Source organism: Hyla sarda, chromosome 2 (assembly GCF_029499605.1).
Source record: "Hyla sarda isolate aHylSar1 chromosome 2, aHylSar1.hap1, whole genome shotgun sequence".
Classification (NCBI taxonomy): domain Eukaryota; kingdom Metazoa; phylum Chordata; class Amphibia; order Anura; family Hylidae; genus Hyla; species Hyla sarda.
The window spans coordinates 140,399,488-140,416,184 of record NC_079190.1 but is presented as its reverse complement, the minus strand read 5'-3'; the positions used below and the strand labels follow the sequence as shown (position 1 = coordinate 140,416,184).

At 39.4% G+C, this 16,697-nt stretch overlaps 1 protein-coding gene across 7 annotated transcripts in view; it reads left to right on the top strand.

Annotated features, from left to right (window-relative positions):
- Positions 1 to 15,152, top strand: part of DACH1 (dachshund family transcription factor 1) — a 372,863-nt gene extending 357,711 nt beyond the window's left edge. For all 7 annotated transcript variants that reach the window (XM_056555495.1, XM_056555493.1, XM_056555492.1 and 4 more), the window contains one exon: positions 13,448 to 15,152. In XM_056555495.1, the coding sequence (XP_056411470.1) occupies positions 13,448 to 13,485 (38 nt within the window). In that variant the 3' untranslated portion in view covers positions 13,486 to 15,152. The remainder of the gene's footprint in view (positions 1 to 13,447) is intronic.
- The last annotated feature ends 1,545 nt before the right edge of the window (positions 15,153 to 16,697 follow it).

Sequence of the window (16,697 nt, the reverse complement as noted above, 5' to 3'; positions counted from 1 at the left end):
TTCAAAGGGGGCGGGGATAGCCTCAAAAGCTCGCTCCATAACCTCCTCACATGTATGTATACTTACAGTGAGACATAATTACGCCCTGCACAATGATGACGTAAGATAAGATGGACAACAGGTAATATAACTATTTATAAGGCTCCAAAACTGGTATAACATTATTTTTACTGGCATGTATGGCATAGATTGAAATGGAAAAAAGGTATCTATAGGGCTACAAAAATTGGTTTAACAGTATTATTTATAGCATATATGGCATCGCTGGCACATATGGTATCACTACCTGTTAGGCTTATTTTGTTATATACATAGTGTTTTATATAAAGATGTTAGTATAAAATTTGTATAGATTTAGTACCAGCAATGTCACTATCTGGAAGCTATTGACGTATTGGTACTATGTTATTTTTATTTTTATTATACATAAGGGTACCATCGTTGACCATGTATTATTTTATGGAGGGTAGTGCCAAAAGAAAGTGGGTGTTGTTTATAATGTGTATTAAAATTAAAATGATTTGCTACTGGACATTGCCCCTATACATATAGAAACTATATTGATTATAGAAATGGGCAATGGGGGTCTCGGTATTTCAGGATGAGCTGAAAAAGATGCAAAATTAGAGCAGTATGGTTACTGAGATTTCATTTAAGCCGAGGGGTTGCAGAGAGTTGCACTTGTAGATCCAGAAGACTTCCAGTTTCTTTAGGACCTCAAAACGATTCAACTTGTTCTCCGGGACGGTGTCTATTAGAGTGACTGTGAAAGTTTTCTCATCCCCTTGTGGGCTTGGCTGCAGTGCCTAGACAGGCTGTGTAGGAGAAAACTGGTCTTAATGTTGAATCCATGTTTATTAATTCTGCATCTGAGTTTTTGGGCAGTCCTGCCTATGTAATGGTACCCTTATGTATAATAAAATAACACAGTACCTATAATCATATATCATGTCAATAGCTTCCAGATAGTGACATTGCTGGTACTAAATCTATACAAATTTTATACAAACATCTTTATATAAAACACTTATATAACAAAATAAGCCTAACAGGTAAATGATACCATATGTGCCAGCGATGCCATATATGCTATAAATAATACTGTTATGCCAATTTTTGTAGGCCTATAGATACCTTTTGTCCATTTCAATCTATGCCATATATACTAGTAATAATGTTATACCAATTTTGTAGCCTTATAAATAGTTATGATACCTGCTGTCCATCTTATCCTACGTCATCACTGTGCAGGGTAGAATTATGTCTCGCTGTAAGTACCCATACATGGGAGGAGGTTAGGGAGCGAGCTTTTGAGGCTAGCCCACCCCCTTTGAACTACGATCCCATTATATTGCTCCTTTGTTTCCCTGTTATTCCTGAGAAGTTATGCAAACAATTACAATACTGGATACACTGGTCCACTTATAATGTGAAATTAATAAATTTTTAGAGTCATGGTGATCAGTTTTAACATATGTCTTAATGTTATTATATGTTTTAATGCAATCTTATATGTTTTTACTATTTTACTGAAAATCCTGTTTTCTCTGTGAATACCCCTATTGACGTGACCTTTACCAGACACTTCAAGGCTATTTCACTCTCTGCCTTGTCTGTTACCTGTAAGCACCTTACCTTAAAGGGGTTATCCAGCATAAGGTGATTTTAGTTCGTACCTGGCAGACAGTAATGGACATGCTTAGGAAGGATCTGCGCTTGTCTTGGGCTAAATGGCTATGCTGTGAGATTACCATAACACTGTGGCTAGCTTTCTCTGAACTTGTATTTCCTGTTTTCAGTTTTCTTATTTGCCTACAAATCCCATGATACCATTTTCCTCCTTCCCACACATCAGCTACCCCACCCATTGAAACATAAATGAGCTGCAGTCAGAGTGCCTCCAGCTGTTGCATTACTTGCAGATTGCTCTCTCCACCCATTGAAGCAGACAGGCTCTCTGTCATCAGCTGACTAGTGAGTCAGGTCTCGACCGCATTGCAAGCTGGGAAAAATCCAAGACATCAGTCATTTTGTATGCTGTTAAAAAAATATTGGGATGAAAATCACATAAGAATTGTGAGAAAACCATTACACACAGGAGCTATATTATGAACTACACTAACTTTACAGCCCCTATAGCATAGTCAAATAAAAAAAAATATCCAGGAATACCCTTAAAGGGTCCTGTTCAGACCAGAAAGGCGTTGTTTTAGTGCAATAAAATCCTTTTTGGACAGTAACTGTGTCCAAATTCCTACTTTGGTGAACCAGTGCCCAGAAAAATCATGAATTTGTTTGCTTGAATTATATAATAATTAGTGGAAAACATACATTATGAAGTACAATATAGACTTTTTTCACACTTTGTTATGTTGCACCTTGTGCTACAATAAAAGAAAATAATAATAAAGTAAAGCTTTCCCAACATTCTGCACTATGGCACAGACAAGTTATCCCCCACGCGATCTCCGGGGGTGTGATGGATTGTGTAGAGGCTTAGATCTGGGAAGGGCACACAAAGTTCTGTTTGCACTTGCACTAAAAGTTCCGAAAATGATGGTCTCCATAATTCTTAAATAGATGAAGTGTGGAACAACCAGGACTCTTCCTATACAATATGCATAGTGTACCCTGAAAAACAATAACTTGTAATATAACAGTTAATTGGTCTCACTTAGATAATCACAGTGGGAGGCAGAGAGACATCTTGTTACAAATATTAGGGATGAGCGAATCAGATCTGACGAATCCGAATTCGTTACAAATTTCAGGAAAAATTTGACTCGCAACAAATGCGAATATCACAGCGATTCTATTGAGCAAATTGCTTAATTAAACTCCATTTAGTGTGGACATGTGAGGACATGAGGCAAGGAATCCTGGGAAGGTGGGAACAAGGGTAGGCGGAATGACCCCAAATCACATGCAGCATGCAGCCTATCAGCAGCCAGTCACCCCTGTAATGGCACAGCCCTATATAATCGGCAGCCATCTTGCGGGCAGTAACTTCAGCCTTTTATTGCAGAGAGAGAGAGGGACAGAAAGCAGTGTGTGATGCACAGAAAAGCATTTTTACAGCAGCGATTCACCTCCCAGTCACATCAGCATTCTATTGCAGAGAAAGACAGAGAGCAGTGTGTTGCAGAGAAAAGCTTTTTTTACAGCATCGATTCACCTCAAGCCCAAATCCAGCCTAGAAGCACTTATAGAAAAGGGAGTGAGATTGAGAGAGAAAGTGCAATTTTGGGTTTAGTACACAGTGACTGTGCTGCAGCACTGGTGTGTACAGCAACTGAAAAGCTAATAGTAGCCAGCCAGTTATGGTGAGCGGAGCACTAAAAGCTTATTGTCCCCTATTAAGTTTAAACTGTGCGTACATCTAAGAGGTCCTAAGTCTTAAGGGCCTAGATACTGTGAAAGACCAGGTGAAAGTGCACACCTGCTGGTGTAGACAAATACTGTTATAAGTGTAGTGGAGCGTATTGTACTCCCCTCATATATGCACTAAGTATGTCAAGCAGAGAAGTGCCAGGACGTGCACAGAGGCGTGGCAGAGGCATAAATTCATCAGGCAGAGGTCGTGTCTCGACAAGCAACCCATCTGTCGCCATCGATTGTTTAAAACAGTCATCCACTTCATCACAAGTGACATCTGACACCCCCAGTCAACAGTCGGTGGATTCCTCAGACACAATCCTCAGTTGGCATGGCCCGGTAGCAGTCCATGTCCTCCCATTGCCTCTGTCCTATACTGTTCCCTCCCTCACAGAAGTATATTATGCTGTGGGTTCAGCTCCATTATTTAGTAAGGATGATCTACTAGAGAACAGTCTGCAGCTACTGCCCAGCCAAGAAGTGGAGGAGACATGTGCCGCTTCTTCCGCTAGGCGAGCAGGTAGTGATGAGGAGAGTGGCGTGGGAAGTGGTGTTGCGAGCGTTCAGGCTCCTGAAGCAGACACTGTTGAGGAACCTGAACCGTCAGTGACGTGCAGACACAACTCGATGATGATGAAACCAATCGCACTTGGGAGCCGGGTGCAGAAGGGGCTTCATCATCATCAGGAGATGAGGGTTGCAGGTTGCCTGTGAGGCAGCAGCTGAGCCAGCAAGGTGGTAGCATGGTTGGCAATCAGCATGGTGCAGAAGTGGAAAGTCTGGAGCCAAACGTGCCCGGGGTAGACCACCTGCTTCGCGGCACCCTACCTTCCCGGTAGGTAGCGGAATAGAAATCAAGTCATGGCCTACTCCATGAAAACTGGAAATGGGAACCAATGTGACCGACAATGGGAAGAACATCTTGTCTGCACTGCGACAAGGAAGCCTGAGACATGCACCCTTCATGGCACACGTGTTCAATCTGGTTGTCAAGTGGTTCCTGGAGTGCCCCCCCCCCCCCATGTGTAAGACATCCTAACACTGGAAAGGAAACTTTGTTTGCCACTCGTACACCGCAAAGCACATCCTCCTTGAGTCTGACTCCCCAACATAGTTTGATTTGCGATGTGTGGACGTTGGAATTGCAACCCTCCATATGTTGGACCGACTATACGAACAGAGAAAAGCCAACACCGATTTCTTGATGATCCAAGCGGATAGGGGGACTCCCCTGTGTAACTTTGATGTCAACCAATAGCAGCTCATACATGACACCTACTGGTGGCTTAGGCCCTTTGAGGAAGCCACAATTTTAGTCAGAATTACGGGATGAACAACGTCATTACACTGCTTAATTTCATACAACACATGTTGGAAACAATGGCTGGTCAGGGCACTGGAGACGTGGCGCCTACATCTCATTGCCACATGAGCCCTGTGGGGGCTGAAATGGATGATGAGGGGGAGCGGCACAGTGGAGCACAGTTTAGGTTTTGTGAGATGGGTGGTTTTTCTAGTAATCTGAGCAGCTAGAGGAGCAGCTAGAGGAGCTAGAGGGTTACGAGGAAGGTGAGACAGAGGACCCAGACACAGCATGGCAGTATGAAGTGGAGATGGAGGCAGGGTGTCCCTCCAAGTCACTTGCACAAATGGCACGATGCATGCTCACTTGCTTGCGTAGTGACTGCCAAATTTTCACCATTCGGCAGCGGGATGACTTCTGGCTCTTCACCTTATTGGACCCTCACAACCGGCACAAAATGGGGGCCTTTTTTACACCCACTGAGAAGGAGTACAAACTGACCTACTACAGAGACATCCTGCGTAGTCATTTTGCCGATGCCTATCTGTGCCATCATCCATCCTCTTGCAGGTCCGACTCGTGGGGGTCCTCTGCCCTCACCTTCCACTGCCATGACTGCTGGGGAGGGGTGGGGTGGCAGGAGCAGTACTAGCTCCATCAGCAGCAGCCTGAGACTACAGTTACTGACGAGTAGCTTTCTTCACCCACATAGTGAAGCAACTAATCAGCAGCAGGTAGACCTGGAGCAGCAGGTGGTGGCATACCTTGACATGACCATGCCAACACACCTTAAAGATCCACTGGACTTCTGGGCAGCCAAACTTGATTTGTGGCCGCAACTAGCAGAGTTTGCCCTGGAAGAGCTGTCTTGCCCGGCCAGTAGGGTACCATCAGAGCGGGTGTTTAGTGTGGTAGGGGCCATAGTAGCCCCAAAGAGAACTTGTCTGTTCACAAAAAATGTGGAGGGACTGACCTTTGTGAAGATGAATCAGGCATGGATCAGCCAGGATTTCCATCCACCAACGCCTGATGCATCAGAGTAGATTGACCATGGTGCCACACCATCACTTCGAAAATATGGATAGTGCTAAACATATTTAAGGCGCTGCTCCCCAGTTACACACATACATCTGCAGCAGAGCACAAGTAAGTATTGAGGATATGCATTACGTAAAACTTGACTTTAATAATATTCTTAGGATAAAATATATGTACCCCCAAAAAATTTTTCATCAAACAAAAGGAGAGGAGTGCAAAAAACACCATGTGCCACGTACACCACCAAGTATTGATGTAATGCAAAGACCGCTAAAAGGTAGAAGGGAACAACATATGGTCCATTGCAACCAGTAGGGGTAAAAACTTCCCCTGCAAGGGCCTACTCTCGCATTATTAATTCCCTAAAAAGGGCAGCCCCACACAGGAACCAATTCCTATTTACACCTAAAAACCCTGGGAAATGGCAGTGTTTGGAGGTGGAAATAGGGAGAGGTTCCTGTGTGGGGCTGCCCTTTTTAGACTTGCCAAGAAGGGAATTAATTATGCTAGAGTAGGTCCTTACAGGGAAAGTTTTAGCCCTCACCGGTTACAATGGACAATACGTTGTTCCCTTCCTCCAATACGTACTTGTGCACACTAACACTGCAAAAGTGTTAGTGCCTACCTGCCTCAGCTACTTTTCTGATCCTGCCACCCATCTGATGCCAAGTTCTCATTTTTCCACCCACCTTCGTCACCGGGTACTGGTATTGCCACCCACCTGCTGATGCCACCTCCAGGCTGTCTCATTCTGCCACCATATGTTCTCCTCGTGCTGATGCCACCTCCAGGCTGTGTCATTCGGCCTCTATATGATCTTCTCATGCTGCCGCAAACTCCAGGCTGTGTCATTCAGCCACTATATGGTCTCCTCATGCTTCCACCACCTCCAGGCTTTGTCATTCAGCCACTATATGTTCTCCTCATGCTGCCACAGCGACTAAAAAGATCGGGAAAATTGCAAGAGATTAGTATATGCCAAGAGAGAAAAAAGGTCGGAAAAGCAAAAGTCAAACACAAACCGACACTCCACTCTTAGTAAATGAGGGCCAATGTGTTTACTGGCCATTGTTTATCAGAAGATTATGGGGGATCATTGTTGATGTACCCCTGTAGATGTTTGGGGAAGAGGATGCAGGAGGGTGTTGATTGCCGCCTGCACTAGTGAGACTTTAAAATGACTGTCCACTGATGGTCCTCACCCCACCAGTTAGAGCTTGAGAGGATCTGCAGTGAAGAGTGGCAGCAAATCCCCAAATCCTTGTGGCATCATCCCCATGGAGACTGGAGGCTGTTATCACTGCCAAATGTGCTTCAACTAAGGACTAAGTAAAGGGTATGACTACTTAGTGATGAAAGTCAGGGGCCATATTCGAATTTGTGATATTTCGCAAATATATGGATGAATATTCGTCCTATATTCGCAAAATTCACATATTTGCTTTGTTCGTTCACTTTTTTTTCATGCGAAAATCGGAATTAAATTTTTATAGTGCGCATGCGCGATTATACCTTTCAACTAACACTATACCCTATGCTAGAACCTATCTGCTATACTAACCTACCCTAAAGTTAAAAGAAGGGAGGGATCAGTGTCCAATAAAATTCCCGATATTCACAAATATTTGCATATTCGTATATGAGAAATATTCGTGCTCCACACCGAGCATTTTGAATATTCGCACTCACCACTAATACTTTTGTCAATGCAGGATTTCAATTTTTCCTTTTTTAATAAATTAGCAAAAATTTCTAACATTTTGTTTTCATTTTGTCAACAAAATGTTAGAAATGATGGGTAAAAACTTGATTTGCTATAAATAAAACAAAGTGAAGACTTCCCGAATACATTGTATACAGATGTGCCCTTTCTTAAAGGGGTACTCCGGTGCTTAGACATCTTATCACCTAACCAAAGGATAGGGGATAAGATGCCAGATCGAGGGAGTCCCGCCGCTGGGGACCCCCGTGATCTTGCACGCGGCACCCCTTTTGTAATCAGTCCCCGGAGCGTGTTCACTCCGGGACTGATCCGGGACTGATTCACAGCTATCACGCCCCCTCCCGTAGGCTTACATTGAGGGGCGGAGCGTGACATCACACGGGGGCGGGGGGGGTTCCCCAGCGGCGGGTCTCCCGCGATCAGGCATCTTATCCCCTATCCTTTGGATAGGGGATAAGATGTCTAAGCACCGGAGTACCCCTTTAATTTATCTATACACTCAACATATTTTATTCTAAAATGTATGATGTGAGATTACCAGCTTTTCACAACAACATAGCTTCATTACATTCAGTGTTTTGAGTGTTCTGATGCATGATGTGTCATGATATTGCTATGAAGTTTTTTTTTATTAGAAATTGGAGTCTTTAACCATATAAGAGATAAGCTTAATGTGAACACATCTGTACAGAGGTAGCAAAACTAAATTAGTTGAGTTTGCCATTTAAAGAGGTTGTTTTTTACTTTAGGACTGGTTTCTGAAATCCATTGTGAACTGCCAATAGTCATACAGTTATTTAAATGTGTAACCTTAAATATAGTCAAGTCAAATTAATTAAGAGAGCACATACCATAGAGGCAGCCTATGTGGCTGTTACAGGTAGGTGAAACAAACAATTCCTTCTACCCCGGCTGAGACACTTTAATGACAAGGGAACATATTCTTTGCTATGGGTGCACTACAGTCAACCATATAATACACTGATAGGTATGTTCCTTAAGAGCAGAAAAGCTGCTAAATGTTAACAGCTCTCCCCTCTGACTTGTGGGCCTCCCATCCATAATATTATATAAATATAACAAAATAGGGTTAAACCTAAAATCCTATGGAAAACCACCAATAATACATCTGCAGAACTGCTAGATGTCATAATATAATAGAAATCAGAACTATTTTATGTACTAAACATAGCTTTATAATTATCACCATTCAGTAGCTTTCCCAAGTTAGAACCTAACCCACTCTTGAAAAGGAAATATTTTAATGTCAAACCGAAGTCAAATGGTACATCGTGTTATCGTGCCGTGTATTAATATGTTGATAAAGCAGTATAGCACAATATTTTTTCTATTATTATTTCAAATATTCAAACTATATTAATGAGAACATCATTTTGGAGAACTAATTATTTCTATTTGTCTTGTGTCACACTTTCTAATTCCCCTATATTAGAACAGCCAAAGCAAATTAATTGCTTTTCCAGCAGTTGAACCTCAGCCAAGAATGAGCTCACGTTCTCATTCTGCTTACTTCTTTCTAGGACTGTATTGTGCGAGACATTCCCCTTAATAGAGAGGCTGGTCTGGAGAATACCTTTCTCCACGTTCTGTATTGCCTTGCACTTGATGAAATGTATATACGTTTAAGTGACCCACTAGGAAAGATAAAGTTCTTAGCTGTGAGGTTATACATCAAAACAGTTAAAGGGAAATTAAAATTAAATGAATGAATCTCAGTGAAGCAAAAAAAGCAGTAATTAATGGTTCCCTTAATTGTCTTCATAAAATATTTGCATGGGTCTAATTTGCATAATTTGCATGTATTAATTAATCTTTCAAAGGAATTTTGTGCTGAGAGAAGCCAAAAAATCTCTTTGTTTTATTTAACATCTAATGAAATATTTATCTTCTTTAATGAACTTCTCATCTTCATTAAAATAAAAATTGTGCAACTTTGTGTGTTTTAAATGTTTTTATAATTGAAGTCTTCTCAAAAACCTCTTTAAGCTTCAAATGTCTACAGAACAAACATATTATCATACTTTCTGCACCATTTCACTCCTGCTTACAGTATACAACTGTTTATTTTTATTTTGATACAATTTCATGTAGGGGAATATTCTAAATGGCATTTGTTTTTACGCACTTTCTTTCCCTTGAAGTGTAATTTAGCAGACGACTAATTTGGTGGATATTCATGAACTGTTGAGAAAACAAATATTCACTTAGTTCTACCAGTCAGTAATTTCAGTAACTTTATGTATAATATTCCCATTGTCTTTTCTTAATTTTTTGTACATGTCTAGGGGGTTTATGATAACATAATGTAAAATTGTCAAAATTTACAAGATCTCACTAAAAACTTGAACTAGCTTCAGTCTACATTGCATATTTAACTCTAATCATATGCTGCATATATTTATTTATTTAATTCCATCCTAAGGATATGTTCAGATGACAAATCCCTTGTAAACCCATACCAGAAATCCAACTCATACCCTTGGATCACTGCTGTGAATCTTTCTGTGGTTTTAGACACAAAACAGTCCCACTTAAAGGACAACTGCAGCGGCATTACACTTATTCCCTATCCACAGGATAGGGGATAAGTGTTTGATCGCGGGGGGTCCGACCGCTGCGACCCCCCCCGATCTCCCTAATGGCATCGACCTAGAGGTCGATGGTGACGCACCGTCTCCTCCCCGTCCCCATACAGTTCTATGGGGGATGCGGGGAGGCATGAATGCTGCCTCCCTGCCTCTCCCATAGAGATGTATGGAGGAGGCGTGCCGGCCGCAACGGGATGCTGCGGCTGGCACGTCCCCTGCACGGGAGAGCGGCGGCCCCGTACAGGAGATCACCGGGGGCCCCAGAGTTAGGACCCCCCGCGATCAAACACTTATCCCCTATTTTGAGGATAGGGGATAAGTGTTTGTAACGCTGCAGATGTCCTTTAATGGGGCTAATCCACATCCATACTCCACGATCTCCCCCCAAAACCTTTAGAGCTATTCATGTGTAGTGAGTGAGTACAACTAGTGGGTTTGCAAATTATTGCATTGATCCTAAAGGATATGTAGGGTTCAATAACTGGATTAGAGTTTGTTTGTTTTTTGCACATGTGAAATAAGAAGTGATCAGAACTTTTACACTAAGTTATGGCCACAGCTCAACAACCCCTACACCCTACCCCCTTTCTGCACACTGCCCTCTGCACAGGTCACATAGCATTCCTAGAAAAAATTGTTTTTCATAGAAGTCAATAAGTCATCTTCAGGCTATTGTGCATACTTCCATGGGACAACATACTGGCCCTCATTTACATAGAAAATCGGGTTGTAAGTCTATCTTGCTTTCTTACCCGACTGCTTTTTTCCCCTGGTATTTATTATTATATTGCATCCTGTTTGTCGCATGTGGGTTTTGTTGGTTTTGGTTTCCAACTCCTCTGAGTTGTCGGGAAAAAATCCACAACAATTCAACAAATTCGGGTTGGAAACCTTTATAAATACATGGGAAAGCTCAGAAATGTCGGGTTACGACCCTTTTTCGGGTTTGGGAGAATCCACATCGGGTCCGTCGGGAAAAAATGTTGAATCGTGTCGCAGACTGGCGCACGATGTCTGCGACATGTCGCAGACAAAGGTGCGCCAAAAAAACCCGACAAAAGAAGTTGGGTTTAGAATAGTAAATGAGGGCCACTATCTCTTGCTTTTAACAGAACAGAGCAGAAGCTAAGACAATATATCTATCTCTATAAAAACATACATAAAATACAATTTAAAAAGTTTAGAATCCGAAAATTTTAACAGATTAGAAAAAAAGAACATGTTTCAGTAAACAATTTATCATTCCCTGCCCTAGTGCAAGGTGGCAATTTTTTGTATAAGCCCCATCTTCAAACTCCCACTTTGTGCAAACAATTTTGCACAAAATCAGGGCTTGCCCAAAATTTATGTGTAATTTTGCCATTCTATGTGAAACATGGAATAATGGATTCCCCCCGTAATATAGTATACGTAAACGTTATGTAGCATACATAAGTCATTATATTATCAGGAAATCTTTAAGTTGTGTAAACCTACAATGTTGCCCTTGGACCAAAAAAAGTGGTATTTCTCTTACCTAAAGCCACAAACAGAAATGTCTGGTTCCGATATAGGCAAAGTGTCCCTGTTATATCCATCAATTCCCTCCTTGTACCTTATGATCTTTACGGACTCTGTCAGGCGCATAAAATACAGCATATTTAGTAGATCCATATGGGTAGGTTGAACTGAATATATATTAAGTCCCAGGCATTAACATTGCTGGGTAGTAAGTGGGTGCACTTCACAGATGAGTTTGGGTTTATGTTTTGCCAGTGCCCCTGGCAGCAATACGTCCTGTACTTCCCTGATAGTGGTCCTGCCCTCTCTATTTTGTGTAAAAAAAAACTCCCTAAATATGTCCCTAATGCATGCTTACCTGTTAAGGCAATGAATAATGTATAACACATTTTATTTAAAAGGTCTATGACAGCATTTATTTTTCATTAATGCAGTTATCTGTCAAATACCGTTAATAAGTCTATTGTACTGAGTTTGATTTTCCTTATGAATCGTGCTTACAGTGTTTTATGAAGTCTTTAAATACACTCATACCAATGGCTTTCATTTCTTATATGCTCACTCTGCTGCCATCTGCTGACAAATAGATATAAACCTCATATTATCATTTTATAAAGTAATTATTGTCCTAAAAGTATGCCATAGTACTTTAATGCATTTCAATATATTTTATAGTTTTTCTAAATAAATATAGAATAAACACTTTCCATCTTACAAGTATTACCGTACTTTATTTCCTTAAATATTTCTTAAACATGTATTATAGAAGCCGTTAATATCTTTGGTTTATGGCAGCATATAGATTTAGAAATTTTATCAACACTCAAAAATCTTAAGATAACATCAACACATTCCTCCGGTTCTACTGCTACCAGTGAACAGATCTACTACTAAGGGGTTCTGACCCTTTCCACATAAAAGAAGACATTCAGACTAGTAAGCCATGAAGATTGGCAATGAAACAGCTCTCACTCACTGGTAAATGGACACTGTACACATTTCTTGTAAATATTAGCACTATAACAACCCCCCCACCTTGTGTACACATTTATAACACTAAACTTGTTATAAATTGTTACTTGGCCCCTATAGTAGTTTGTCTTCTCAACAGCATAGTACTCAGTTAATAAAATGTTGTAGATGGTGCCCACATAGGGATTGGAAACACAATCAGGGTTTGTAGATAGACATTGGATGAGTTTTTTTAAAATATATTTGTTAATAATTTTACTTACTAAATTCCCCCCAAAAGCAGTGAAAGACTGTGATAAAATTAATGACTTAAGCACATAAAAATATAAAAAAAAAAACTCTTAATATTACAGTGGGAAAGAAATGTTATCTGCATAATAACATTTATTCTTAGATATTAAGTTTGTTGGTACAACATTTCTTCCATGTGTATATATATATATATATATATATATATATATATATATATATATATATATGTATATAGGTATCATATTGGCAGATTCCATTTCGTCATTTGGTGCTTTGTGGGATTATGAGCTTTTTTTTAATTTACTTTTCATGATATCCAATATGTTATGTTTAGTTTTACATAGTATTACAATTAATCTATTGCAATATATGTACTGGCTAAGCTTTCATGATAGAGGATCCTCTGATAAATTGGTGAATTCGACAGCCATATGTATAGTGAGTGTAGATGACCTATAATTTCCATATAAAGCATAAGCCTTGGCGTATATATATATATATATATATATATATATATATATATATATATATACATATACATACTTTATGCATATAGAGCAGGTGCTACATTTTCTTTCAATGTAACGTGTTTAATCTAATTGTTTATCCACATATATAGGAGGAACAGATTTTACAGATATAAATTTAACCACAACTCTATTATATTCTTTCCAGATGGAAGACTATATTTAAAGACCAGCGTTATGTACTGAAGACAGATATGCAACAATTGAAGACTCTGTGGGAACATTCTGTAGACTAATTGCAAAGTCTGAAGGATGTAAATGCTTTGCAAGTGAAAACACTCCATTGCTATACAGATGTTCCTTGAATATACAGCATTGCCAGACTGGTGACCTGTGACTACTGGAGAGTCGGAAAGGTTTCATAACTATTGGTAGCACTCCACTTGTTGGACTTCTTGTGAGATGTTGCTGCAACTCTGTAAAGACTTTAACTATCAACAACCGAGACCCATTGTTCTTCTATCGTGTTTTTAAAGGAACTTGTATATTTCTTTAACTGAGCACACCAGAACTTTCCAGCAGCGTCCACTTAAAAATCTGAAATGTTTTCTCACACCTAAACCAGCAGAGATGGTTTGATAGGAAGATTCCTTAAAAAGGGCATGCACTAAAACGGAAAATCAAGAAAACAAAAGTTAACAAAAATTTGTACTTAGTAAAACATTTTCTTCATAACACTTTTATTCTACAATGGAAACCACCTGCTCTTGGAAACTGAACTACTGTATTTAACAAAACAAACTCTTTTTGCTGAATGTAAACTATTGACTTTGTGTTCTTGAGCCTCTTGTCCAGAATCAACCAAACAATGAGTATAACTCTTTTCACCACCGAGAGGATCGGGAAAAATAATTTGTTTATTTGTGTTGCAGGCCACTTGTACATAGACATGGTCACACAGAAGGTATTATGTATGCAGTAGACTACTAGTGATTAGGAAGATAATTTTAGACAATATGTTTTGTCACTCTGTTGGTTCTTAAGAAGCCTTTATAGTTTTAACGCATGCAGGCATGTACATATTTGTCCTGAAGTCACAGTATTAATTCAAAAATTTAAGAATCTGGTGGAGATAAGAGTTAACATCAGCCAGTTTTATTTGTATATTAAGTCGCACAGCCCTGAAACATATCTCATAGGGTTGGTATCTGGCCGATGAGCAAGTCGAGACACCAGACATATTTTTATAGAATTCTTTTAATTTGAAAGTTCTTCAATAACAAACCCTGAACACTTGATATACTTCCACTAATACTGAGTATTGACAGATTACTGTCAACCCACTACTGTATGGTATGATCACTGCCCATCTTCTTATTGTAGCTGTACATTGTAGTGTTAAAGGGAGATCTATTTTGACTTTTTTGATGTGTTAACTAAAACAACATCTTTTCATTATAAGTAACTGGAAAAAATAAATATCAGAACATTGTTTTAGGAAGCCAACCTCCCTAGATTTCACATAATTTTTCTAATTTCTGTGTACCCCTTTAAAGACTGAACTCATAAATTAGTCCTAGGAAGTGTACAAATTTTGGTTTCTACACATATCTAGTTTTATGCACATAAAATGTAATTTATTTTGTTATAACACATTAAAAGTTGTTTTTAATGTCAAATCTGAAATTTTATTCCTGTAACATTTCATTTCAGCCTGGTAATGATGAGTATTGTTTGTGTTTTAAAACAACTGGAGCTTGTAAAGTCTTCCATATTGTACTCCCAACATAACTTTTCTGTGCAAGAACCTGAACTATACATTTCAATTCACGCTGTAATTTTTAAATAAAATATTGTATATACAATTTCACATCCTTTTTATGAACCAAGCAATATTTTTCAATAAAATATTGTTAAGACTTTGTAATATTTTTTTTCAAAAATTCTTATACCATCTTTCTGCTTTATGACATATGATCCTTTTAGCTAGTAGCTATTTATCCACATGCAGTCTTTAAAGGAAATCTGTCATCAGTGTCACTGACAGGTAGTGCAGGTGACACTGATGACAACGGTACTTACCTTGTCCCTTTCCGTGCAGTGGATCTCCAGTAACCTTCTCCATTAGCTTCAGCTACGTGCCCGGCTTGGGGCACGGGCTGAGCTTAATGACTTCACCGCTGCTGTTCTCTAGCAGCAGGACCCAGCAGAAAGCAACAGCGGTGACGTCACTAAGCTCCACCAATGCCCCAAGCTGGGCCTAGAGCTGAATCTGATGGAGGGGATTCCGGAGATCCCCTGCACGGAATGTAACGAGGTAAGTATCGTTGTCACCAGTGTCACTTGCACTACCTGTTGGTACCGACAGGTTAGTGCAGGTGATACTGGTGACAGATTTCCTTTTAAGGGGTAGACAGCCAACGCCTGGTGGTTTTCCATTGCTAGGTGCTAATGACTGCTGATTCTTATGAATTATTGTGACTACAATAAATTAGGCTGTGTTCAAACTAAATAGGTATGCAAATATATATATATATATATATATATATATATATATATATATATATATGTATATAGGCAGCTTACCTGTGCCAGGCCTGTTGAGTTCAATAGACCACATAGCCTACGAGTGACTATGTTTGAACTATTTCTGGTAACATGTTATAATTTTGTGGGACTCGAAAGCACAGGCGGGTTTTGAGCTCTGCAAAATAAAAGTAAATACTTAGCAATGAACTGTACAAAGTTACTAGTAGATAATGTCTGATCCATTAAACTAAAAAGACCTGGCATGGGAATGTTCTGCCAGGTTGCTGATGTATACCCCAAAACTAGAGGTAAATATCAAGTGTGAGCATAACTATATATATATATATATATATATATATATATATATATATATATATATATATATGCTTGTGTATGAATATACGTAAAATGTTCATTTAGGAGCCACCCCTCCCCTGCATGTTATTTTGCTCCTTCCTGTCTGGCACCCACCATCGAATAGAGGAAGTTGCTGGCCAAGAGGACTTGAAGCCCCCGGAAGTTTAACAAAGGACTATACCTTATATGATATGCATATGGTATGTTAAGACTAAGAACATCCCCCTAGTGAGGGTGGGAACTTATGCTAAGTACAGAGGGTACATTACCAAGTGAACAGGCTAGTAAAGGGGCAGAAGTATTTGAAAATTACATGGCTCCGTTTGATTTACTTTGGTGTACATATGTATATATATATATATATATATATATATATATATATATATATACATATATATATATATATATATATATATATATATATATATACATATATGCTCAAATATATGTTATATATGTTCATGGCTTGCACTTTTACTATACCCTGACATGGACCAACATAGAACCAGGATTTTATTCATATAACCCATATGTTTGTACATTTGCAAGTGAACTGGTATTCATATATTTAG